Source organism: Cheilinus undulatus, linkage group 22 (assembly GCF_018320785.1).
Source record: "Cheilinus undulatus linkage group 22, ASM1832078v1, whole genome shotgun sequence".
NCBI classification, from domain to species: domain Eukaryota; kingdom Metazoa; phylum Chordata; class Actinopteri; order Labriformes; family Labridae; genus Cheilinus; species Cheilinus undulatus.
In genome coordinates, this window is record NC_054886.1 from 7,165,036 (window position 1) to 7,192,705 (window position 27,670).

The 27,670-nt window shown below is 39.4% G+C and overlaps 1 protein-coding gene across 1 annotated transcript; it reads right to left on the reverse strand.

Moving 5' to 3' along the window:
- Window positions 1–176: 176 nt before the first annotated feature.
- Window positions 177–25,780, reverse strand: rela (v-rel avian reticuloendotheliosis viral oncogene homolog A). Its single transcript, XM_041779248.1, has 11 exons — window positions 25,638–25,780; window positions 21,441–21,476; window positions 18,516–18,661; window positions 16,727–16,872; window positions 11,618–11,709; window positions 8,938–9,072; window positions 7,552–7,656; window positions 3,819–4,034; window positions 3,668–3,742; window positions 3,489–3,572; window positions 177–3,134 (listed from the first exon to the last, which is right to left on the reverse strand). Exons 1-11 carry the CDS (start codon window positions 25,642–25,644, stop codon window positions 2,260–2,262), a joined length of 1,917 nt encoding a protein of 638 aa, XP_041635182.1. The 5' UTR covers window positions 25,645–25,780; the 3' UTR covers window positions 177–2,259.
- Between the last annotated feature and the right edge of the window lie 1,890 nt (window positions 25,781–27,670).

The following is a 27,670-nucleotide window of genomic DNA, read 5'->3' on the forward strand; positions in this document are numbered from 1 at the left end:
GACAATGTAGTTTTCTAAAAGCTAGCTGACAGCGAAGTGTAATCCTGTGTAAAATTGCAGGCCATAAGTTTGGCTTTGAATGTAAGTGGAGGGCTTACATTAGCTTAAGAGACGCCATATACAGTATGTTATTTTATTAGTTTTTTATTTGAACCAAAACAACAGAGGAACCATGATAACATGTTGTGGTTTTTATTTCAAGATAAGTATTGTAGGACTGTAAAAATCATACATTATGGCAAAAACAAGGCACAGTACTTTCTCTTTACATCAAATCTTTATAAAACATTTCATTTTTATTGAAATCATCTTTAACTGCTACATTTAGCAAGCTGACAGGTTTGAGACGTTTCACTTACATTGCAGCATCGTTCCTATAAACAGCAAGAAAACATTACAAGACACAAAGTAATTCCATGAACTGCCTCTCTGCTATAAGCATTTACTTATTTATGTTGCTTGTTTGTTAATTATTTACACATAGACCTTCATTTGGTTCGTTACTACATCATTCTGACACTTCGCTATGGCACCTTTAAAAGAAACAAGCCGATACTGACAGATATATCCATGATAAACCATATCTGATGTTGGTCATGCTCCAGTTACAGCTTCAGGAAGTTCTGTGCTAGTTCCTTAAACAGACACAGGGATACCAAAGGACAGGATGATGCATAGAAATACCAGTGAAATGATTAAATGCTCTCTGAGGACAGTAAAAAGGCAGCCTATGCTCACACATTCAAATTGAGTCCTTTGATGCCCATAGGAACGCTGACCAGAGCTACTAAAAATGTCAAGCAAGAGTAAAAAAACCAGGGCAAAAATGTTTTAGAAAGAATAACTGATTGTAAAACATCTAAACTGACTTTGGATGTGCATTTGGGCACTGTTTAGAAAGCAATTTGAGCACAACTCTAAATTAGTTAACCTTTAATGAGGAAAGCAAGATTACACCTTAAGAATCTCAACTGTATTCCCACTGAAAGACTGTTTAACTTAATGCTTGGATAATCAGGTACTCTTAAATGTTTATATCAATACAGAAAAATTGTTTAAATCTTCAACTTGGATTAAAATCTTCAGACCTTTTCCCCTTCCTGTCACTGCATGGTCATTATAGTGGCTGTGCTGAAATCTAACTTGCGTAAAAATGACAGTGGGGATGATTTTACTATCTGGCAGTGGTTCCCAAATTTTTTCATCCAGGCCCCCTAACCCTCACTTTTTTTGTCTTAACTGAGGCAACGGCAGAAAAACCCCTCGCACAGGTAGGATGTTGCAAAAGCGCTCTCTTAAATGCAGACAATGCCTTGGACTTTACCTCTTAGAATTGTGGGTAAAATTAGTTAAAACATCTATGCAGGAATACCCAAATCAAACTGAATTCTGTGTTTGAACCATTTGGAGTACAAACACAAACAGGGTGTCTTTAGAAAGGCCACACTCTGAAGTTTCTTCACAAATGTCAGACTCACTGCAGCTGCTACTGGTATGAAGTAATACAACAACAAAAAAATGGGTCATATTCTACATGTGCTTACTCTAAAGTTACCATACTAATAGCTGGACAGGACAGATCAGGTATGGGAGTCGGTTCGGTATTTCAGCACACTGAATAGCCATCCTCCAGACCTGTGCCAGGCCCATGCCCCCTCTCAAAGATTCATCTCAGCTGCTCCTTCCATGCAGTCGCCCTCTGGACCAGCCCACTGGGTCCTGTACTCCCAGTATGCGGTGAGCTGCATCAGGCCCTGGAAAGCCACGGTCTTGCCAACGATAACCAAAGATGTTCTGAAGAGAAGTCGTCATAAAGGAGTCCAGCCAGAGCCTCTGGCCATCAGATGACGTCCAAGCCTCACAGTTGAACAGGTTAGAGTCAGAGCTAAATTTGCTTTCTGCAACAGGCCCCTATGTAAATATCTTAACTAAAACACCCTTTCAAAGCAAAAAAAAAAACCATCAGACTGATGTGTTTAAAACGTTAACGACTGATGAAAAACACAAGTTTAGCAAAGATAATGCAATCATATTCCTAGTTGCATGTTTTATCATTTGTTTTATCTAAGATCAGGCAAAAATAACATTGAACACCAAAGAGTCTTTGCTGAAATATTGATATCCACAGTTTCTTCATTTCGGTCCTTTTCAGCACTTAGATCCTTTAATTTCTATAAAGGAGATTAATTCTGAAGGCTAAAGAGTCAGATAAAAGTGGTTTGTGTAAATTTGTCCATGGTTGAATTACTCAGACAAACTTTAAGGGTGTCCTGAGACAAACCTGGCTTGGCTCCCGCTATTAAAGATGGATATAAGACGATCCTCATCAGCTGACATCAGCTCATCCAGCTCGTCTAGTATGGGCGCTCTGTGGTTGTTGTTAGTAGGTGGAAGGCTAACCATGGTTTCGTTTTGGAGTAAGTTGACAATGCTGTTGGGGTAATTCATCCAGGTGCTGCCCGGGTTTCCCACCGGGTCAGAGGAGTTCTGGGCTGCGGCTGCACCATTCTGGGCAGCAGCAGCAGAGGGGGCAGCTTGTTGGCATGAAGACAAAACCATGTTGTTTCCACTGTCGCCCATAAGAGGGGGGTTCAGAAGGTCCTCAAACTCATCCATGTTTATGCTGTCCAGAGTGCCTCTTGCCTGGGTTTCGTCAAAGCTCGGGAACCCGGTGATATCATCGTCTAAAAGTGGCGAGTCCACCGGGAACTGAGAGCCCTGCAGGGTGAAGGAGCTGCCGGTCTGCGAGGCGGCCGCGCCTCCCTGAGAAGCAGCCTGCTCTTGAGCGATGACCGAGGAAATGTTGGGGAAGAATTTATGAAGATCTGACATGTTGACGGTTGAGAAGTCCTGGTTGGTGGTGGATGTGGTGGCGGAGGAAGAGGAAGAGGAGGAGTTGGAGGCTTGTGGCTGGTTCATTGTGAAGTTGGGCACCGGGGTGGCTTTGGGCTGGGTGCCCAGGCTCAGGCTCTCCATGATCCTCCAGGTTTGGTTTGTGGTCGCAGCAGAGATAGAGGGGGACGGCTCCACTTTGGGCTGGACGGAGAAGAGCTGGCCTGGCTGGTTGGAGTAGGAGTAGGAGGGCTGGAGTTTGGCTACACCGGCACTAGGGGGCACTACAGCTACTGGAGGGACTACACAACACAAACACAAGAAGCAATGAGAATCTTTCAGAGTAGAAATACTCTTCAGATAAAAAAATAATCATCATTTTTTGATTTGTACTGCACAGATTAAAACGCCACTAAAAATAAGAAACCAGATGACATAGTTAACTGCAACTCATCTACACCATCATACTTTTACAAACCTAAGTAATGATGGTCACTTTTCTGTAAATAGACATACTAACTGACTTTTCAAACCTTAAATAAATCCTGCTTCTGCAGTAGCAGATGCTAAATGACTGCTAATAATCAGATGTAAGCTGCTATTACCAATCATAACTGAGTGTTAAGCTGTGATGTAAATATTTGTTTCACACTCACCAGCTTGTGCGCTCAGCGGTGGAGGCTTGGCTGTCACTGTTCTCCTCGCTGGGCTTATGTGCCGTCTGTCTTGTGGAATTGACACTAAAATTCAAAAATAAACACAATTGTATGACTCTTAACTAAACATGAAAATATTTCCGACTCTTAAGGAGTGATTAAAAATCCCATAGACGTACCAGTAGACAGCATGGGACCCAGCTTCTGGAACATGTCGCCTGTTCGCTTCCTCTTCTCACTCAGCCTGTACTCATCTGCACGGATAATTTAGAGGTTTAGGTTTGGTTTGGTCGACTATTCATCTCACAAGAACAGCTCATTGCTACTCACCTGGATCGGCAGGCAGGTACTGGAAGTCCATTGGCTCGCTGACCTCACGGTCAGAAGGTCGGCGGAGCTGCATCTTCACTCTAATTGGCTCAGAGAGATTAGTGTCACGATATGGAGGCGTTCGGAAAACAATGGCCACCTGCCTGTGGACGTCAGCCTGCGAGAAAGTTCCCTTTCCCTCCCAGGAGTCCTGGAAGAAACGCACCTCGATGTCCTCTGTGAGGGGAACAGGACAAGAGAAACGTTAAGATACTGAAGCTGAGGATGGACCTTTAAACTTGATTTATTTCAGACTGGCTAGGATTGTTTTACTCGTAAAAAGGTTTCATTTGTATCATTGCCACTGACTTTTTAAATATTAATAAGGGCCTGGGCACCAACCTAGGGTCAGCAAGGACCCTACTGTATCTGTATATGTCATTTTTCTGTAGGAAGAGTCAATAATTTTGGTGCTTTAACAAGCTCAAAAACTCACCAAACTTTACAGAAAACTGTCCCCTAGTGGCAATTTTGGTATTTTGGTGGACTGAAATAGGGGACTGGGTAAAAGCTACATGCATGAAAATCAGTTCACATATGGATCATGATAAGATGAAAAAAGTCTCTTTGGGCCATCCTCTAAAATGTACAGGAAGCAATCTACAAATGGCAAGTTTAGGCATTTTTGGCCAATTCATAAGTTTCATATTTTAACAAACTACTCCAAGGGATTTTACCAATTTCTTCTGATTTGTTTTTCTAACACTACACAAGCTGGTGATCTAAAGTTGTGCAGACTGTGACATTTCACAACAGGGTGGGGCCGTGATTGAAGCCCAAACATTTTTTAAAATGTTTTTAGAGGTGAAAATACACCAATAATACCTTTTAACTTTTTAATGATAATGGCAACCACCACCAAACTTCACAGAGATGATCATACATTGATCCTGAATGCATTCATACATCAATATCATCACTTTGCCAGAGTGCCCCCTTCTGGCTATGAACATTTCCACCTTTAAAATTTCCACCTTTAAAGACCCTGTAAAGTGAAATCCAAAGTTTTTGTCGTAACACTCTAGAAATGTTGGAATATGGTTGCTGTAAACATGTGAAAACTCTGAGATCTACATAACTGAATTCTGGATTTAGGCCATTTTATCTCTTTCCTGGCTTGGTTTATTGGTTCATGTTTTAAGGAGAAAATATTTTTTCCAAGTATGACACCATGAGTGAGGGGGTTAATGCTGCAGACTACGTGTGTCCTGAATGGGAATGGTTTCAGCTCATTCAACGGAAACGCCCACACCATCCTGGAGCAGATTTTATTGCCTCATTTTTCGTGACTTGAAGCTTAATTTTAGAAACTTGGAGATGCTTTATGTGACTGAAATTTGACCTGGGGGTTCATAACAGTAATCTATCATACGACAAACCTAAATACATATTTAGTTTTACTTTACAGGGTCTTTAAACATTCTGCCCACACCATCCAGCCTAGGCTAATAGTTTTGGCCTGCATATGGGTCAACATAAGACCTACAAAAAAGCCTGAAGGACTCCTGCCCAAATCTCAACAGGAAGTCCATGAGCTTCATCACAATTTCAAAATAAGGCATTTTGATGGTGCCAAATTACTTGAACCTATTGTAACGTTAGTATACAACATGATATGATCTTCTGCTCTTTCTTAAGACAACAGTATCACACTAAACACGCAAACATCTCATCATAGCGCCTCCTAGTGGCACCTGGAAGCAACACAAATGGGTCATATCTTTATTCCTCTTATTGTGCTTAACCTATGAGATCTGGTATTGAAAGAAAGGCCCTCTAGATATTTAAATGTGTATTTAAATGTGCATTACATGTTTTTGCTAATGTGCCACCTACTGTAAGAAAGCAGAAGCATTGCCAACATATAATGCCTGCTTTTTCTCACATTTTATATGATAAATAACAGACCTAGGAGAACTAGGAGGCAGGATGCTTTCTGTGCTCTGCTGCAGCACACAACATGGGCTCCCATTATTTGAATGAAAGGCGCTGGTGTGCGAGGGCCCTTCAGTGCTGCTTGCAGCCCTTGTTTAAATAGAAATGCACATACCTTATCTTGATATGAATCCTATCATTGGTTCAATGTTTGCTAAGCACATTGACAGTAGAAATGATGCTGCAGCCATACAGAAAGATATTCCAAACTATGTCTTTGAGCAAGTTTAGCACCTTTTCTTCACCCCAATATGTGTAAAAATAGGGATAAAGTGTAAACAGGGGCAACAGGGGTAAACCTTTAATCAGAGCTCCTTGTTATTTGCTCCAGTGCTCAGACTTCTTGTACAAGGGTGTAATCTTTGAAGTATGGTCCTACTTGCTGTGGAAACCAATCTCTTTGAGCCAACAGGAAAAGTTTGAAGTTGTATCGTCTACTCCAAGACTCAAAGTTCACAGGCTTTTTTCACAGAGACATAAGGTGAATCAGAAACCAATCAGAGCCAAGGATTACTCAAGGGAGTGTTGCACAACTTCATGACTAAAATACAAAGCAAACAGCACAAATGCTTGTCAAGATCAAACCTCAAACAAAGAGTGGAGCAATTGTCTTGCTGTAACTTTAAAGAAGAATATTACTTAAAACAATCATATGTTTTAGCCTTTTAAATGTTTTTTTTTTCTGTAAGAAAAAATGCAAAGAAATACAACAGATACTAAATAAAAATAGCTTTGAAAGATGCAGTAAGGCTTTAGAGTTTAGATTACTGTTAACCTTTGATTGCTGCTTTACACGCATAGCATGTTAATACTGTTTTTTATAAAGCATTATAAATGAGAAGTAGACATCAAAATAGAGGAAGAAGGTGTTTGATTCGTGGTAGAAGTCACCCGTGAAGATAATGTGACTGCTTTACATTAAACACACAGACACTGACACACAAAGAAACCTCACGTGAGGGAAACAGAGGTGACCAAAATAAAAATTCACACTGGTTGGGGGAGTGGGGACTGACATGCAAAATGCTTATTTTTCCTCATCTGCTTTTACTGAGCAGATAGGACAGTGGGTAATGTAGGAAACTTGCAAGAGAAAGAGAGAAAGGAGGAATGACATGCAAAAAACAGGCCACAAGCTGGATTTACAATTTTTATGAATGGTTTCACCCCCTTGGATGTTTCACCCTTTTATTGATTTTATAACTTGATCATGGTACTTATTATAATGTTAAGAAAACAGTATGGTGTAACTTAAAAAGAGGGTGAAAAATCCCTGCAAATCAAGCAATATCCTGTGCTGTATACAGGATTAACTCTTTGTTTCATCAAGCAATGCTACAGTACAGTACAGTAAAATAATACCTTAAGTATTATTTTACAAACAAGGTATAAATAAACGTCTTTATTGTGACTGTATTAAGGCAGTCTATTTTATTGTCACCCTTGTAATAACAAAAATGAAACCAAACGTGCAAAACCAAACCTCTTGGTGATCTAAGAACGTAGTATTCTGAGAGTCAGGTGTTCTATTTCTAGCCTAATATTTCTGAAAAAGTCTTATTCACTCTCAGCAGAATGACTCCCACTGACATCTCGTGGGTGGGACCAGTTTACAGGTCTTCCGTTTGAGTTACATTTCAAACCCTACATCTGCTTACTCACTCCTGAGTTCTATTTTTGGATTGTGAAAGTAGATGTTTGCCGTGGTGCAGCGTGCTTCGATGCACATGCAGCACAGTCATGTCGTCGAGTAGTGTACCTTTTTGCACTTTGTCACACAGTAAGAAGATCTCATCGCCCCCTTTGCAGCTTCCAGAGTTGCGGTTGACTCTGCAGATCTTCAGCTCAGCTGTGTTTGGTGCCCCTGAAAGACAGATTAATCATGTATTAATAAATAAATAAGAGATGGATGCCACAGGTGTTCAATAAACACCTTATTAGCACACAATGAGGTTAGGGGTACAAGTCATATGTAGCCTGAAAATTTAAGGATGTTGTACTGAACTCTGTGGGAGAGCTATTTCTGGGTCAGAGTGCACCTTTCAGTCTTTGCTCCTCTTAGTTAATCAAATTATCATCCTTTGGGTGGCGTGATTGTTCAAAGTTAAAATGTGAAGAGCTGATGCTACCCAGCAGAACAATCACAGAGCTTGCAGTCTGAATTGTTTGGACTTTTAATTTTTTTTTTTTTAAAGATTTATTTTTGGGCATTTTTGTGCCTTTATTAGACAGAGGAGGAAACAGGGTCAAGAGTGGGGGAGAGACATGCAGTAAAGGGCCTCAGGGAAGTGCCTTTAACCACTAGGCCGCCTGCTCCCCTTGTTTGGACTTTCTTGAGCAGGTGCATGCAGGCTCCAGGGCTAGGTTAAACTATGGTTTACGCAGCTACAGCATAGATTCAAAACAGAAGCATAAATCTGGATGGATTTCAGTAATTTGAGCTACATTAAGCCTAAAATGTTTAATAAAATCAATTGGGCAAACCAGGCTGAAATGTCCCAATTGTAAAAAAATCAGCTGCATGAGAAAGCATGGAAAACTTGATCGGGTCATGCACATTAAAACATTTTTTTTTAATGTAAGAGTTGCGATCATCACAATATTCAAATAAGACAGAATTTTCCACAAGCTCTCTATCACACCTAACTTTTTATTTGGCAGTAAGACTTAAAATGCTTGTGTTTACTATTAAAGGAGAGAGAAACTCATACAAACAAGGGACAAATATGCAAAAAGGATGCTACAGGAGTGCAGCATCAGTGAACCACTGAGCCACAATGCTGTGCAGTTCTAGTAAACACAATCCAACTGAGAAGACAAGTCAAATAGCAAAGAGGAACAAAGAATGCCTGAGGGAATTAGAGGCTGCAGAAGATGTAAAGGTTAGAATATGGGCTTCATTGATACTTGTATTTTATCAGAAGTCAATAAAAACTCATGAGATTAATGTGGAACATTTATCATTTATAAGTTATTTTGTTGACAAAAATACAATCACAGGTTCTCCTGGACATCCTTAAATGTCTATCTCAAATATTTTAAGTTCCATGTCAAAGAAAACAAACAATAATCACATACTTATCTACTTTGTTGAACCCTGATATATTATAAATGTAGGTATGTAGTATGTTTGTTGTGCACTCACTGTTGTCATAAATGGGCTGTGATACCACAGGCTCCAGAGGAATGAGCTCCCCATTAGGCAGAGTGATCCAGGCCTGGAAGCAAAGCCGAACTGAATTCAGGTCAAACTCCTCCTCCCACACCTTCGCCTCAGGAACTGCAGCCGAAATGTGACAGGGGAAGGGTGGAGAGCACAATCAGGCAACACAGAACAACAGCCTGACTTCCTGTCACATGAAGGTTATCAGCATTTTCACAGCACACTATGAAACAAATGACACTTATTTCCTGTATAAATCCTCTTTGGGAGTTGATTGCATTATTTAAACATAAAATACTTGTTCTCAATCAGTCATTTAGCTTTATTAATGGGAGTGAAATTATATTGTGCTTTAAGCTAATTTCCCGTGCTTCTGGTGCCAATCATTGTTGCAGCTTGTTTTTTTTAGCTAACTATCATCTAGCTGGCTTTATAAACTCAAGAGCACAAGGCTTTTAAACAGACTTTATTTTTAGAAGTAGGTTGTTTGCAATCACATGACCCTGAATGTCTGTTAGGGGTCAAGAACAGGGGTGAAGCCATAAGGAATGAATGGGAAGGGAGGAAAGTTAGTACTGTGCAGCTCTAAATGGACCTGTAAGCTGGACTTATCACCAGAAAATTTGGACATACATTGAGTGTGATGCCTAAACTTACAAAAAAGTGATTTTTACACCATTTAACAGATTTACCAGGTGATCAAGATGACAAACCCAGTCCTGTAGACCTTTTAGCCTCGTCCAACCAAACAAAGGGAGACAAAAGTCTAGTGGAGTCTCGTACTGAGGTAAGAGGCTAGCTGAGCACCTTTAACATATAAAAATGACTAGTTTTGTCACAGGCATGCTATTCATTTGAACATTGATGTACTATCAACCAAATAAACCTTGTGGGGTAAGCGCCCGAGTAATGATGATTGGTACATAAATGAGCCTGTGCTACAAAACGTCTTTTCTTATTTATTACACATTTTAAAAGCCAAAATGTGAAGTTAAGAGTCAAACAACCAGTTCTACTGAGCTGAGCCAAATGATCTGGAGCTCTTAAAAGAGATGGATTTCCCATCTCAAAGGACAAGAATGGACGGACATCAGCTGAGGTAACACAGGCAAGATCAAAGTTCAATAAGCTAAACTGTGACAAAACTAGGGCTGACACTTTCCAGTTGGTTGTTCAGAAATGTAAACCTCTTTGCTTAGAAACAGTATTAAAATTGGTTAAAAATAGCTAAAACTGGTGCAAAAGGGGTGAAATTGGATTTCGAAAGTAGCAAAAATGGGTTAGAAGCGGCAAAAATGAGATACAATTGGCAGAAAATATAAAAGATGGTAGAAATGGGTTACAGTGGTAAATAACAAGTGGTAAAAGGAGTTAAAAAGTGTCTGAAATGGGTTCAAAGTGGCAAAAATAGGTAGAAAATTTGGTCAAACTGGATAAAAAAATTGGTTTAAACTGGCAAAAATGGCTCAACTGAGGCAGAAATTGTTTTAAATGGCAAAATGGGCATTATATATGTAGTAAAATGTGGTTAAAATGGGCGTAAAAAGTAGTATAGAGTGATAATTATAAGCAATAATGGGTCAATAAAGGCAACAATAGGCAGAAAGTGGCAAGAATTGGTTTAGAATTGGCAAAAACAGGCAGAAAAATAGTGAAAAGGGTTTAAAATTGAAAATGGCTTTTAATTGGCAAAAATGTATCAAAATTTTGCAAAATTGGTGTAAGGTGGCAAATGTGTAATCTAAAAAATATTCTGTTTTTTCACGGCATCTTGTCCCTCTCAGTGTCTCACGAGCCCCATACTGAGAATCACTGATTTAGACTAAAATAGGAGGTGCAATGAGAAACTTATCACAGATTCAACTAATTTTGAGATAAAGTGAAGGTTTCCCTCGCTCTTTGGATACCTGAATGATCAATTGATTGGTCAGTGTGTGGGGTTTTTTTTTTTTTTGGGGGGGGACGACCAGGATTTTCTTTGCTTGACTTCAGCCCTACACAGAACTGCAAAAGGACAGCTTTGTGGAAACAGACCATGTGACACTGCTTGTCCTTCTAGACAGGGGCTTTTTTACTTAAACCTGCTGCGATTTGTCTGTAAGTTTTGTTTTTAACTTTCTGGACACAAAAGTGGCTTAAGAATTAAGAATACTGTAATTTTTTCACTTTAAACAAAGAGTCATAAACCACTCAAAACACAGCCTTTTTGGTTTTGTTTTATCTATGCAGATACCTGCCCCCAATGGGTGTTCTCTGCTGCATCGCCAGCAAAGAACCTACAGATTATTGTCAAACATTGCTTGTCAAGTTGACAACAATGGTTAAGATTTTGGTGGTAGGTAATAATGATAAACTTATACAAGGAAGAGGAATTAGAATTTAAAGAAGGTGCTTGTTCTTGAAATATTTTTTTGAACTGAAATGTTTTTTTCTGGAAACTTTAACAGCCAATAAGTATGATTTCACTTTTACAGATGTGAAGTTAAAAAGAACTAGCTGAAAAAAGACTGAATAATGGTGTCTTACATTTGAGGACATTTAGGGTCTCACCACACAATGCCCAAAAACTTTTCACACTATAATGATGGATTTAACAGAGAAAGGGCAGAAAGACAGACGGTGCTTTGTGCTGCACGCACAATCTCCACGCATGACCACTTACTGTTGAAGGGGTTATTATTCGTCTGCAGCCTACAAATGATGGCCTCGTTCACATCCTTCTTCTTGACGCACTGTATGCCCAGGTTCTGAAAACTGAAAGCACACACTGTGTCAGAACAAAACTGACAGAAACCAATAAAGCCTGCATCATTCACAACAGTTTTGCCTTGAGAAACTGTATGCTTAAATGGAAAAACTGCACATCACACAATGATTAACACCCAACTTTCCATTAACACACAGTGTAAGTTTCCCCTCCATTAACCCCTGTTTCATACTCTTCTGCACCAAAACAGAGGACAGTTTTTCTCCAATGAAAACCACATTTAAAATACTAAAGCTTCATCACTGTGGGTCACTGACCACATCCGCCAGTGAGGAAGACAGTTCAAGAAAGCTGACTGTCAGTGGAAAAATACTTAAAGCACTCTGAGGGTGATTTAGACAACCACTTATATAATAAACTTACCCATGATGCAAAAGCTTACTGTTTCTTGCTTTTATTTTCACTTGTGACCATGCATCATTTCTTCATGCAACACTTTGATTTAAAGCTTTTAGTCACATTGTCTATTGGATTACTTATAAAAGCACTGGCTGATAACCTCCTTCTCTAGGTTTCACTGACCGTTTATCAGCACTTTATACTTGTGCCAGTAAATTCCTGCTAAAAAAGGTGATGGTCTTGGAGCCTTTATCTAAAATCATCAAAGTGCGCATAGAAAATCCTTTTTCACACTTTTCTACTGTCACAAAAGATGAAAAATGACACTATTTTATCTGTTTTTGGTCAAACTGGAATCACCAAGTCATGACTTACTTTCAAAATTTGATGATTTATTGCTTTACATCTTAAAAAATCTTATTTTTTCCCGATCCCTCAGTGTTTAGATTACATAAACTTAGATTAGTAAAATATTAACACGTCATCAGTCAGAATAAAAAACAGATTTTCATAGCTTTTTCTGCACAAGACAAGGCCATTTACTAATATCCTCAGCTTCTTAATTACCGCTTATCAATAGTAAATTAGCACCCCATTTCCTAAAAAGTTGGGACAGTATTTACTCTTGTTCTTAACTTAAATCCATTTTCTTCTGCTCATCTTGGCTCAAATTACGGTCAAAGCAACTCAATCCTCAACATCCCTCTCCCCAGCATTGCCTTCCAACTTCTGCTCTGGATTCCCAGACATTACCAGGTCAGAGGAGATGTATAATCCCTTCAGCAAGTTCTAGGATTGCTCTAGGGGAGCGGGGACTCTCTGGATGCTGGAGCTCCAAACCTGATCTCTAAAGGTGCAAATATACTTCCTGTCAAGTAAGCAAACATGGACACATGATAGCTGCCACATCTCTGGTGTGGGTTTGAAGTTCCAGTTCTTGAAAAGTTAATGTGATGCAGACGTGAGATGCAGTTCAGTCAGGAACACTCTTGTGAGACTTTTTACCATTTTATTGCGAAATGGATAAACAGCTTTACTTGGTAGAGCAGGTTCTGCTCAAAAGACGCTCCCTGGGTTAGTCAAACAATGCTTTGACTTTCCAAAGAGGGCTTAGCTAGACAACCCACATATTGATAGATACATTTATGCAATATGCTCTGAAAGCTGGCAGCCAAGGCATAGATTTAATTCATCAGGCAAGGAGCTGAAGCAGGTCCATGTTAAAACCTGGATGCAAGAGGCAGATGAGGGTTGATCTGAACCATCAGTTCCAAGTTTCCCCTTGAGGGCCAGACATGTACTGTGGTCCATCCATGCCACTACAGAAGTAGTGAAGTACAGTGAGCTGGCTGTGTCCTATATAGAGTAGGGTGTGAGGCATGCATCTACCCTGTCTACCCCCTCAACATCTGCTGAAGGCCTTTGGGATCACTGGCTCAAAACAGAAGAAGGCTCAAAGAGAATTGGCTGAGGAGGGAAGAGACAGGGCTTCCGGCTGTGGCTCAGAAGACGAGACCCCAAGTGGGGTAACTAAGGATCTTGTGTAGTCACAGAGAGCGACTGGCCACCACCCAGAGACGTTCCAGGATCAAAGGGGCGAAACATCCGTGTAGGGTGGCCCCAAGCTGATGACCCTATGAGGGCAACACACACCTGTGCTTCAACCTAACATTCACTTGGAGCATTACATCCATGCACAAGGGAAAATGTCATAGAAACAAAGTGTAGATGGCGCGTTCTAAACACCAACCATCAATCTAAGCTGATCTGATGTTGCTATTGATTATTGAAGTTAGCCAAAAGCCCATGACCATAGACAGATGAAGGCTGAAACGAATAAAGTGAGAGATTTGCCTTTTAGTTAAGCTCCCTCTTCATCAGGATGGTCCAGGTCTTCACCTGCAATACTTGATTAAAAGTACATGTTCTAACAGGTGTTTTCTTTTAGCATTTTAAAAAGATTCTCTTTCTAAAGAACCAACTTTTTGAAACAGTATTACAGAGAAAACATTCAAAGTGGGTCTGTTTCTGCTCTGATTTACCATCTACACAGCGTCCCAGCTTTTTAGGAAATGCAGTAGCGGAAAGTTATTGATGAAATGGGATATGAATAAGCTTTGCTTGCTGTTATGTTACATTGTAAAGCTCAGCTTAGAAATAATTGGAAATGTTTTTTTTGAATGGAAACCCTTGACTAATGCCGGATTTTTGGTTGATTTGCATGCAAACAGTAGCATAATAGTTCTCTATGTGTCACTATAGAACAAATATTAATGTATTTTTCCATGATGCCATAAAGTCAGATCATATATGCATGTTGATAAAGTCTTTATGATAACAAAAAAAGAGCCATTGTTTGATATAAAGAAAGCAAATGTTTATAGGGGCGTTTGTGTACCCAAATATGTGAATTCTGCTTTTAAATGTTCTCCCCATTAAGCATAAAAGGCCAATGATAGTAAAAACTTTAACTTCTTGCTCTTATTTCCCCTGACAGATTATTTCAGCAGCTTTTTATGACATCTGCGAGAACACTTTGAGACTGATAGTCCTTTCAGCTTTCATGTGCTTTTTTTTTTAGCCTTTCCACTGATAACGTGATGAGGATCAGCCAATGACATGTAAGTAATCACCAAAATAAAAACTTATGACTAATATAAAACAGCAAATTTACTCACAGTGAATCAGACAGACAGACACACTGACATCTGAGGGCAGAACACACTGTTTCTTTGAATTGCATCACACTCATGACAAAGGTAGACAGGGTTCACCCTGCACAGTTAGACCAACTAAATTATGTAATAAAAGCTGTTTGGCTACTTTTCTAGAAGGACTAGATCAAATAAAGAAAGGAGAGAGCAGAACAGGTATTGTGGTTAGTTGCCGCCATTAGCTAGCCATATCTAACAATGTGCACATATCACAACAATGTAAATTTTATCACATATCAAAGGCTTGTAAGGCAACATGGAGTATTTTTCCCTGAAATGTAGTTACGATTAATACTCATGTTTAATTTATTTTTCTCCAATGTTTCCAATAGTTTCAAAGCCTGATAAAGTTCTTAATTTTTAGGCATAACTGGGTTGATTTTAGGATCAGACTTTTCAGGGCAATCCCATTATACTGTTATATCAACAATGTTACAACAGAACTTGCTTCATTGTATCTCTGCACCAGTGATCTGCTTCAGATATGGCAGCGTGAGTACGATTTGCCAACACCATGCCTAGAGTGCATCAACTTGCCATGACGAGGACTTTCTGAATTCAATGATATGGCAGCGCTTGCTTCCATGGTCTTCTGAGCTAGCTCTATATGCTACATTTACTGTAACATGTAAGAGGCTGTTATGTAAAGATATGGTTGTGGTGTGCCTAGAAATTTGATCTCATGTGTGCCTTGGGCAAAGAAAGATTGAAAACCACTTGCCTAGAAATGCCAAAAGACGGGGCTAGGTAGGTTTTAATCATCCCGATAAACCGCTAAATTCTTCTAGCTTCATATCATGACTAATCCTTTCAAAACCAAATCAAGTGAGTTTAAATAATCACCACCCTTTTTGAATCAAGCTAACATTTTCTCCACAAAGAAGAGCTTTCATTCTGGTTCTTTGCTCTTTTTTTCACAAAAAAAAAATATGGTCCAGTTCTGATAAAACTGTCACTGTAGCTACATCTTCGCCAGCCGTCACTGTTTACAGTCTTGAAGTCGCTTTGACTAAACCATGCCTGTAGCTACCACCTCTTTTTCCTCAAATGGCTCTGATCGGTCTGGTCTTTCTCTGACTGGGAACAAGCATGTTAGCTTGACGCAGACATGGAATCTCAACAATCTTGTGGACAATACAGCAACAAAACCCTAATGTTTCCACCATCACAAAATGCAGTGAGTCACAGATCCAGCTCCATTCCTTTTCCTGTGAGGGAAGGGCTCGACTAGACGTCCTGCAAACTAGAATTTTGCCACTGACACAAACACGATATGATTCATCTTAACTGGCAAAAACAAGGTGTAGGACTAATGGAACATCAAATGAAACGACTGCTGCTACGACTCATCATAACCTACTGCTGCACATGGAGATAAACCAGAGTCATAGACCAAGAGTCCCTTTAGGGACAAATATGATGCAATGTTGAAACAAATCAGAGCATTTTTAGCAGCCTCACTGAAAGCATTCACACTTTTCTCTATATTTTGTGCCTTTTTCTGCTGCAAAAACATTCAAAATCAAGAGTTAAGTAATTCATCAGCAATTATCGACAAGGTTGTTGTTGTTTTTAAATATATTACTAAGATCATGGAGGAAGGCAATGGTTCACAGCTGTTAAATGTCCTGATTCTGCCAATGGAAAAGTCTGATGTCATGTGAGATTTGAATAAAAAACACTGTCATACAGGATACTGGACTAAAAGAAAACCAACCGAGCAGAGGTAAACTCATTAGGAGTTAATGTTTAACTCCAACCTCAGGATGAAACTGGCATTTACTTTTACCAAGGTGATAGTACAAACACCATCTACCGTCTATCTGGGTCAGTCTCGAACAAATGCTACCTTGTTTCAAATCAGAGCTCCAGTTTCCCCCATGAATATTCTGTTTAAACACTGGGACGAGGTCAGGACACAAATCTTTCCCTCGGTTTTCAGGATGTCTACCTGTGTATTCTTCTCTCCTGCAGGTCGGCCTCATAGTATCCATGTTTGCAGTCTTTACCGACCAGCTCGTGGGGATGCGGCTTGTGTGGCACGTTCTTGGTCACCAAGGAGATACGAACACGCAGGGGACCACTGTAGTTGTGCACCTGGAAAAAAGACACATCATACTTTAAAAATCTGCAAATCCTCCTCTTGTTGAGGATGATCCATGTCCGCTTACCTTACTTAAAAGTAAGGAACAATGTGCCAGAACATGCTCTACTCACTGGGAAAGGTGTTATTTACATCATAAGGTATGCTAGCTCAAATAACAAATGATTCACACATCATCTGTCATCATTGCCCAAGGAAATTTTAGCAAAAGACAGATGTATGGAAGTTAATTTTCCACTAAATAACAGTAAATGGCTATTTTCTTGCCAAAGATTTCAGAGGAATTCCTCTTATTTGAGGCTTGGCACAGTTTTTACATTTTTTGCTGTCCTAATCATTCTGGGATTAGTCCAGTTAACACACCCCAGTCTCAGTTTCAGTGACAGCAACATTAATGTGTACACACTAAGCCAACAAAGCTAGCTTACACACTTCAGCATTATATTCCTCACAGTGTAAGACAGACATACATTATTTAAAACTCTTCCTAAGACTTAAAACATATTTTGGTATAATTAAGGATCCTTTATTGATTCAGAAAATATTTATTTTAGAGATGCAGGCTGTAGAACTGATGATAAGCTAGATGGTCCCTCTCCTCTTTAGTCCACACAGCACCGATGGTTTCCAAATTGAATTTCAGATTTTAAGTATCTGACTACAGAACAGTTTTTCATTTTACCTCAGTCCATTTTAAATGAGCTATAATATTGAGGCTTGGTCTTGTTGCTTGTTCTTCTGTTCGGAAGAAGGCCCAGCAGAGGTTGTACTTCCTGCGTCAGCTCAGGAAGTTCAACCTGCCTCAGGAGCTGCTGATCATTTTCTACACTGCAACAGTCCAGTCTGTCCTGACCACATCCATCACAGTCTGGTTTGGATCCGCCACCAGACATGATAGGGACAGACTGCAGAGAACAAACAGGTCTACAGAGAAGATTATTGGCACTGACCTTCCCTCAATCCAGGACCTGTACCGGTCCAGGGTCAGGTAATAATTTATGTCTAATTTACGTTGTATATATGTATATATCTTTGTTTCACTTATTTAAGTTCTGTGTTTTTTGTTGTACAAGAGAGCAAAAGTTACCAGAGTCATATTCCCTGTATGTGCACACATACTTGGCCAATAAAGCTGATTCTGATTCTGAGTCTGATTGTACAAAAACATTTCTCCTGATTCTCTGAATCAAAATGTAATTCCTCTGATTTCACCATCACTTTAGAGACATAATAAGGGCGTCAACATTTTTGGTTTGTTCCCTGCTCAGCTATCTCAAATGTACTTTTTATTCATTTGTTTTAGGTATTTATTTATTTATCTGTTTTTTCAAACTTGTGAATTGTTGACTGTCACAGCAACTAAAAAGCAAACTGAAAACTTAAAAAGTTCCTCATTTAGAGATAAGTTCCTTTTTTAGAATTCCTTATTTTGTATCTTTATTTTGAGCAAAGACTTTGAAGTTTGTAACCTGAGATGAAGGTGTAGGTGCAAATATTTTTTAAATGCTTAGAATGTAATGTAAGTATATCATAAGGTGCACACCTTTCATTTTTGGCCCAGACATGTACTAAAGTTTAAGCCACATTAAACAGAAAATAGGTAGGACACACACTCAGTAACCTGCATCATACTCACCTTGATGGCTGGGTGTGTCTTGGTGGTGTCGTTGCTCTTCTCCCCGGGAATGCTGCCGGCTGATCGTCCCTCACACTTGTACCTGAACCTCATCCCCCTCTGCTTGGGCTGCTCAATGATCTCTATGTAGGCATTTCCTGTTTGGACTGAGAGATAAATGTGACTTCAATCATTTTCCAATAAATATATAAAAGCTAGCACTGTCAAATTATTACTTTTTAATCATGATTAATCACAGTTAGGTGTTGTTTAACACTGCTGGAAATTAAGAAACATGCAGGCGTGCATGTACAAAATGACTCACTGACATCCAGTGATTCCTGTTTCATGTGATAGCATTGATACTTCTCAGGAGTTTATTTTTAGTTTATTTAAGAGATGTGTTGTAGGTGAAATGTACGATACTTGAAATAATTAATTTAGGCAACTGGGGATCCTGGAACTGGTAGTTTCCTCATTCCTTTTTTGATGGAAGTCATTTGACCACAAAAACAGATAAGAGTATGTCCAAAAGTCACTTCTTCTGTCTGACAACCTCCTCTCTAAATCAGGAGTTAATTGTGCCAGATGGCAGCATTAAATTGAAGCAACACAACAGATCAGCTTCTCCTGCTGACATTGGTTGATGCTACTTTATCTGCAGATCTGGGCTGATGTCTGTAAAAAGGGTTGATATCAGATGATACCAACGTTTAGTGATGTATCAGTGCATTTGTTGCCTTCTTTGTGTCAGCAACCCAGTTAGCTAAGGGTTATAACACATTATAACCGGTTTAGCTGACTAGCCAAAAGACAAGTATATGCACTCTGTAAACCAACTTCACGGTGTACCAGTAAATCAACTTCACACCCTAATGGTGCATAGTTGGTATGCAGAACATGGGTAGCATTAGCAGTGCTATTTAGCACTGCCTGCAAGGAGGATTTAAGATCCGCAATCCTCATTGCAGGTTAATATTCACATCCTTGACCTGAATGTTGTCACTCATTGCTTTGGTCACAGTTGCAATCAGAATTAGGCTATTCAACCCCCAATCCAAATCAGTTTTATTAAAAAAAAAATACAGACTTTCTGCTGTTTGCAGTGAACAAATCAAACCAAAGCAATTGAAATAGCTCAGCACAATAAATGTTTAGAGTGTTTTCTCAAGATTCAACTGTATGCCACTTACAATGACTTATCCAGTATCAAAATGATTCAACCCCTTCACGGCAAGCATCTTTAGTACTTAATAGAGCACCATTTTGCCTTTCTGCTTCTATGACCTGTTGCAAATGAGATGCATAGCCAGACACCAGCTTCAGGCAGCATTCCTGAGGAATCTTAGCCCATTCCTCACGTGCAATGGCCTCCAGTTCGGTACTATTCTTTGGTCTGCATGCTGCAACCGCCTTCTTGAAATCCCACCAGAGATTTACTATGGGGTTCAACTCAGGCGACTGTGATCTCCATTGTAGAATCTTCCAGAATCTTCTTCTGCAACCAAGCCTCGCTGGAATCTAAGGTATGCTTGGGATCATTGTCCAGTTGCAAGGTCAAGTGATGCCCAAACTTCAGTTTCCTCACAGATGCCATTACGTTTCTTCCTAGGGTTTCCTAATACTTCAGTGAAACCATCTTGCCAGGTTTTTAGTACCAGAGGATGCAAAGCAGCCCCAGAGCATCACTGAGCCACCACCATGCTTACACACAGTGTTTTTTCAGCGTATGCTTCATTCTTCTTCTCCAGGCATACTGCTGATCCATCAAGCCAAAAAGTTCCAGTTATGTTTCATCGCTTCACAGTAGGGATCTTGAGCATACTGGAGCCAACTTTTCTCTGTCTTTTGGGTCAGTAGTGGTGTACACCTTGAAGTTCTGGCTTGGAAACGGTCTACGTTCAGTACATACCTTACCGTAATCACTGAAACCACAGTGCCTTTTACCACCAAGTTTTGCTGGAGGTCTTCTGCAGTCACTCGAGGGTTTTTCCTTCCAGTCTGCCTTCTCAGATATCCGGTTGCAGGCACTGATAGCTTCCTTTTTCTGCCTCGTCCATGTAGTGACCACTGTTCCTGTAACTCTGAACTTGTGAACTATGTTTCCAATGGTATCTCTAGGAAGATTCGGTGCCTTTGCTATCTTTTTAGATTCTGTTCCTTGTTTATGAAGGGAAATGGTCTCTTGACTTTTGGTACCATTCTTTTGACTTTGCCATGCAGTCAAACATGACCCTCAACAAACCCCTAAACACACCTGATGCAACTAATGAAGCCCTTGGTTAGCTGCATCAGGTGTGTTTAAAACAACACTGGTTTTGCATACTTGAGCTGTTGTGAGGAATCCTTCAGGTGTTGAATAATGTTGGGACTGTAGAAGTCAATATAAGTGGCATTTTCAGATGAATTTGGGGAAACCACTTGAAGCATTCATTGTTCTGCGCTATTTCAATTACTTTTATTTGATTTGTTCATTGCAAACAGCAGAAAGTCTGGAAATTTTCACAATAAAGCTGATTTGCAATATGGGTGGAATCACTGCAACTGTACATGTGAGAATAACCTGACACAGCCTGTATCCCCTTTTCTAGATGAAAATAGTGCTGAGCTGCACTGTATCCATGAGGTGCTATCGATGCTATTAACTCATTGTTGTTTACATCGGAATAAAGAGCGTTGTGGCAGCATGGCAGTAGTTATTAAGAACAATTACTGAAGCTTATAGTGGCTGAAACAAAGCGTTTGACCAGGACTGTGGGGATGAAATTATAAAGAAAATATCAGTTTAACCATCTTAAAATTCCGGTGCCAGCTGGCAGGGTCTGTAAACTCCAGCCTTTTTGTTGATCTTAAGGAGGAATATTGAGCAAATGTTTGATCATGAAATGTCAACATGAGCACTGATTTCTACCAAATATGAATCATTTACAGGAATCAGCGTCTTACCTGGGTTGAGTTGGGGCAGGCCCCATCCGAACACACCTGCAGTGGACAGAAAGCAAAAAGGACACTTCTAAGTTAAAACCTTAGAGCAATTAGTGGTTTTCACTTACAGTACATGACACACAGATGACAAAAACCAAAGCTGCTTTCAGCACATATTTGTGGTTTAGTAACAGTTTGTCATTTGTGGTGTTGTCAGGATGGAAAACTACAAAACAGTGCAGCGTCCAAAGAGGTCAAAAGTCGCAGAGACAGAAGGGCTTCCAAGCTAAATATAATCACTCATCATAAACTGGCTGGGACTGAAGAAGAAGAAGAAGAGAGCAGAGTAAACAATAACAGACAGGGCGTAATATCAGGGCGTAATATCAGTGTCAGATTACCCGCCTCAAAGAGCAGGAGGCGGCCGCTCTGGTTTCAGTGTCTGTTAATGAATTGTCAGGATTCATAGAAACAAGTGAGGTGTGACACAATATCAGGTGGTCAGAGGCAGAGCTCCACCCAGTAGCTAGCACAACTTGTTTCTTTTAGGTCGGATGCTTTCCAAGTTGGAACCTGTCTGCTTCTCAGGCTCAAGCCAAACTAACAGAAGAGCTTTGAGTGTAATTTTCAGCAATTAAAGCCCAAAATTCATAGCTAAAGTTGTGCTGTTGCATTACTGCATCATTGCTAATTAGCATGGAGGAACACCACTTGCACTTTTGCCATTTTTTAAACAGCTTATGTAGTGAAAGTGAAAGCAAATGTCTATTCAAATGCCTAAATGTAGGTTGCTTACATCAGTACACAGTTGCTGTATTGGCACTTTCATTCTTATTACCCAAACAAAGACGTCACCGCTCAGTCATGTTTCTGAAAACATTTGTTGTTTTTTTAACATGGAATTAAAGTAATATTATTTGGTTTGATAAGCTTGTAAAGCTAACTTTAAGACTTTCTGGCACTCAGTGGATTTACGCAGTCATTAGTCTGCATTCCTGAGGTATAACTTGGAGAGATGACTTAAATAGTAAATCTTGTTAACGTGAGACTGTACTGACACTGATAACAATACAGTCTAAGTCACAATCTGTTTGGAATAATATCTGCAGGGAAGTATTCTTTGACTTTGCATTGCTGCATTTTCTCTTCTTACCATCTTTTAACAGCCTAAGCCATCGAATTACACAATTGTTTTTTTTTCTTCAGAATACATAGCTTTAAAGGTGAAATATCATACCTCTTCCACTTTTTAACACAGACCCCTGTGCTCTGTATAAAAATGTATAAATGTAAAACATCTGCGCTGTGCAGCTCTAAACAGCCTTTCTAAAAAAATGGTCTGTTTGTCTCTATAAATGAGCTCATTCCCACCCTGCTCCTCTCTCATGTGGGGCACGAACACAAGTACAGCTGCGTGCTTCCATGGTATTATTCTAATGACTCATTGTAATGTCGCAGTGGACACAGATTTTAAATCTACAGTCAGATTTTGTGTGATGAGGCATAGAGGGATCACAAACAAAGGGATAGTTTATTTCTCATTTTGTGTGTCTGCAGATACTTCAAATACCCAAATGTGCAAAAATACTGAAAAGTGTGTTTTTATGCTATGACTAAGAATGTACAATTGTACCAGCATGTTCCTGGTATTGGCAGATGTTTGTTTCTAAATGAATTATAAGGCAGAAATTGACATTACTGTCAACATTTTAAACTGACATATCAAGTGTAAATATTGACCTTTATTGGCTGAAAATATCAGCCTAATTTAGCTTTGCAAATCAACCTATATCAGCTGTAAATAGCATATCCAGTGCAAATATCAGGCTATATTATCTATAAATATTAGCCTATATCCAGGGCAATTATCAGGCTTTATTAGCTCCTATATCAAGTGTGAATGTAGAATTAATGAGGCTGTAAATATAAGCCTATATCAACTTTAATTATCAGCCTATATTAGCTGTAAATATTGTTCTATTTTAACTATGAATCTTGGCCTATATTAGATATAAATACCCACCTATATCTGCTGTAAATATAAACATATACTGTCTGTAAATATTGGCCTACATCAGCTGCAAATATCAACCTTAATCCGATGCAAATATCAGGCTATATTGGCTGTAAATATCTGCCTGTATCGGCTGTACATATCAGCCATTATCAGATGTAGATATTGACCTATATCAGTTTAAACATGGGCTTAAAGTGTCTGTAAATATCAGCCTTTATCAGAATATACACAATCCTATATCTGCTGTAATTATCATCCTATATTAGATGTAAATGTCAACCTATAATGGCTGTGAGTATTGGCTTATATCAGCTGTGAATATTTGTCTATATGTGGTGTAGATACTGGCCTAGAGCATCGTAAATATAAACCGATATCGGCTTTAAATACCAGCCTATTTCGGCTGACATTATCAGCCTATATCGGCTTATTTTTACTGTAAATATTCTCATATATTTGCTGTAACATCAGCTTTTATTTGCAGTAAATATTGGCCTGTAGAGGGTGTCAATATCAGTTTATATCAGCTGCAAATATCAACCAACACTGGCTGTAAATATCAGTCAATACGATATTTAACATTTTAAGCTAGCATCTGGCAGTACGGATATCATACCGATAATGCCATGCATCTATTCATAGTACTTTTGAGCATGCAGACCAAGTCAGAGTCTTTCGGTTCTCGGTCTCACTATACTCTTGTGAGGTCTGGATGTTGACTGATGACCAGAGGTACTGGCTGGACTCCTTTGTAACAACTTCTCTTTTGCGCATTTTTGGGGTACTGTTGGCAAGACCCTGCGTCTAATGCAGACATTTTCAGGAAAGCAGAGACTAGAAGCCTTGTTCGAAGAGTCAGGACCCTCTGGGTTAGTCTAGATACTGGGGGCGAAAGTGTGCGTTGTAGAGGGCGCAGTTGAGATGATAGCTAGAGAGATGGGCCTTAGCACAGGCCTGGAAGATTGCCATCAGGAAGCCAGGGCAGTAGAAGACCAAGGTTGATGCCACAAAGAGCCGAACTGGCATTGACCTGACCTATTCATAGTGAAGGCAAAACCTCACAGGGTTGTAAATATCCTATCTTGGAATTTCACCGTAAATCAGCTTACTGACAAACTGGCTTCTTTAGAGCAGAAGTCTGGTGTGTGAACCAGAGTTGGAAAGACTGTGAGAGAACAGAGGCCCACTGCCAGAGCAACATAGTGCTTAGTAGGCAACTGGGACGCTGTGTGGTAATGGGATAAGTAAATGGGATAAGTAAAGTAAGTAAGTAATGATGATGAATGATGGACACCATTCTCCCAGATTTAAGTTATTGCACTGTTAGATAGACTTGGAAAAAACAGTTTTAGGGTGGAGATGTTACTGCTTTGCGTTATGTATCTATTTCTTCCTACTATTTTAACAATGTCATTCCTTTTGCATGGTCTACAACTGAAACAGAGTGGAACTTAAAGGCTAATGTACCAAACTCCATAAGAACATCGTGGTATTTAATATTAACTGGCTTGTGAGTAAAAGTACCAGTGTTATACACTGACGAGGTGGAAGATTTTGCATCGTCAGGAAATGTTTTAGACATCGGCATACTTATGACCTATGACAGAGCCTGAATTTCGTCACATCTCGTGTGAAAACGTGGGGTGTTATTTCCTTAACTCATCAACCAACTGAATAGGTGGGCGGTTTGAGCGGCATGCTACAACGACAATATGACAGACTCATATCGCTACTTTGGAGGTTCTGTGTAAGCCGAAAACAAAAGAAAGTATCTAGAATGACAGTGACGTTTTTCATTTTTATTTTCAGACCGAGGTTTTCCACAAAATCGCAGAGGAGTAAAGAATTAGCACAGTTTTAAATGAGGTTTGGTATGTTGTTCAGCCATTAGGAAATCCATGTAGGCTAACTCAGCAGGCCTTTTGGCAGCTCGACAATGTTAAATGCCAGCTAAGACAGACTTACACTTGTAAATAGACATAGTTATATCAAGTTAACTCGGGATAAGTAATAAAGGCGCAAAGTTATGCCGTATTTCCGACTTTACGCTAGTTTACAATCCAGGAACGGCAGACTCCTCCTGTTAGCGTTAAACCCAATGGTAGCGGGGCTTTCCCCTATGCGCACAACACTACTTAGTTTCACCTCCTGTCTTTAAAATGAGTAAACAAACCGAGTAAATAAACCCCAGTTTCACTTACCGTCCATGGCTGTGTCCACGTCTGACTCAAGCTCCTCTGTGTGCACCTCTCTATGTCTATAACTGTGTAATTTCCGATATTAGTGACTGTAAAGGCGACAGCGGGGACTCCAAAAACTTCTTGACAGGGCTGCTCAGTCGCCGTCTTTGCTCCACCTACAACTGTGTACATGATCGTACACTACAGTTAGTAAAGGTAGAGGAAATGTTTGATGCAAGATTTCCGGGAAGAGCAGTGCACAAATATGAGCGCTATTTGATGAAGAAAGGAACTCTGAGTAATACACTGCTTTCAGAAATAACAATATGACTATATTCTAACACTGCAGTAACATGCTGACCTCGAGATTGATTACTGCTTGCATACAACAGTAATACAAGAAGCAAATACTCGTAAAAGTTTAAAAATAAACAATACGTAACTCGCCTAAATTTTCCATATTTAGCTACCTCATTGGGGTTCGCGAGACACTGAGAGGGGTCACCAGATGCCTTCCATAATAATAATAATAATATTTTTTCGAATTATTTAAAATTGTATATGTTACCCAATTTTTGGGAGTATATGCATAAGATATGTTACACAAAAAGTAGGACACAAAAAAATCACCGTCAGGTACAAAGGGGGTCCGCGGCACCGTTTTTTTTTTGTTTTTTTTTTTTGGTGGTCAACCTAGGTACCCCTGTTCTATTGGACCGTTACTCCGTTACCGAATGCGAGTTATTTCGTAGTGGAGTATATCCATTTGCTTATGTTTAAAAAAAAAACAATTTAACTATGAAAACAGTGAAATTGGAGTCTGTTGTATTGTAGGAATTTCAGACATGAAATTGATAAATAAAGAAAACGCTGTCCTATGACTGTAAATGTAAGTAGAGCTATTTTAGGGCGCACTCCCACTAATCCGCTGGGCTGAGGCGGAATGATACACATTGTGAAAAGTCCCGGTTATGTTATTCTCCCATATGTATGGAAAGTTTCATATCCACCTAAAGATGTCTTGTCTTCCTTTGAAAATGAATTTTCCATTTGTAACCTAATTATTTCAGTAGTCCTGTCAAAAGATTACAAATTTTAATCACGTTAATCTCTGAATTTCTGTAATTAATCCCAATAATCGCACCTTTTTTAATTTAGTTTTTATATTCCACTATTTTGCATTTTGAACTGTTTTTGTGCCATTTTTTGTTTTTCTAGTGACTTAAACTAGGGGTAATTGACTTCCTGTTTGGCTACAGACATGCTTTTACAGATAGAGCAAAGATTGTGATATGAATTTAGGCATGGAAAAAGGAACTTGATATGGATTGAAAAGGATATGAGGCGACAGAAATGAGTAAATGTCTGATATCACAAGGTCCAAATGACTTCTGACTTGTCCACTGAGCTGTGTGAGAGGTTTTTATGTTTGTGGGTTTTTTTTTTTTTTGTTGTTTTTTGTTTTTTGTTTTTTCCAGTGGAATGAGACATGAAGGAGCTGTAATGGACTTATTTTCTATCACGGTGGCTGTAGGGAGACACGCAAATGGCTTAACCATAGTGTGTTGAAAGGGACATTGAACCATGCAATTAAATGGGATTAAAAAAATAATGCATTCATTTTGGACCCTGATTAATCACAATTAACTTGATTAATCTTGACAGCCCTAACTGTTAGGAAAGTTCTAAATCCATACATGTCAGATGTTAGAAACAAACCCCTTTTTGTGCCCCAAAATAGAACATAGCGTTAGCTTCAAAGTTTAGCAAAATCCTCCAACAGATAGGCTCCTATAACCTTAAACATATGCTCCAAATGTAAAGTATTTCTCTGATTTTTATGTGTAGTTCCTGTCCTTTTACATATATTTATTATGTCTTATTTTTTATTTTTATCGTCATTCTTTTAATTTGGCTTCCATCAGACCTCTGTCGCTGTGTATGTTTGTTCCCGTAAAGGTTCTTGCTTTTTATCTTTACCGTGTAAACTAGTGCCCATGGTGCCCAGACCACTGGCACTAATGCAACCTATACCATCAGAGATGCAGGCTTTA

Coding starts and splice junctions, on each gene's coding strand:
- rela (XM_041779248.1), bottom strand. Junction 16,873..18,515: donor AGACACACCCAGCCATCAAG/GTGAGTATGATG, acceptor TCTTTTTTCCAG/GTGCACAACTACAGTGGTCC. Junction 3,135..3,488: donor ACCGCTGAGCGCACAAGCTG/GTGAGTGTGAAA, acceptor TGTGTTGTGTAG/TCCCTCCAGTAGCTGTAGTG.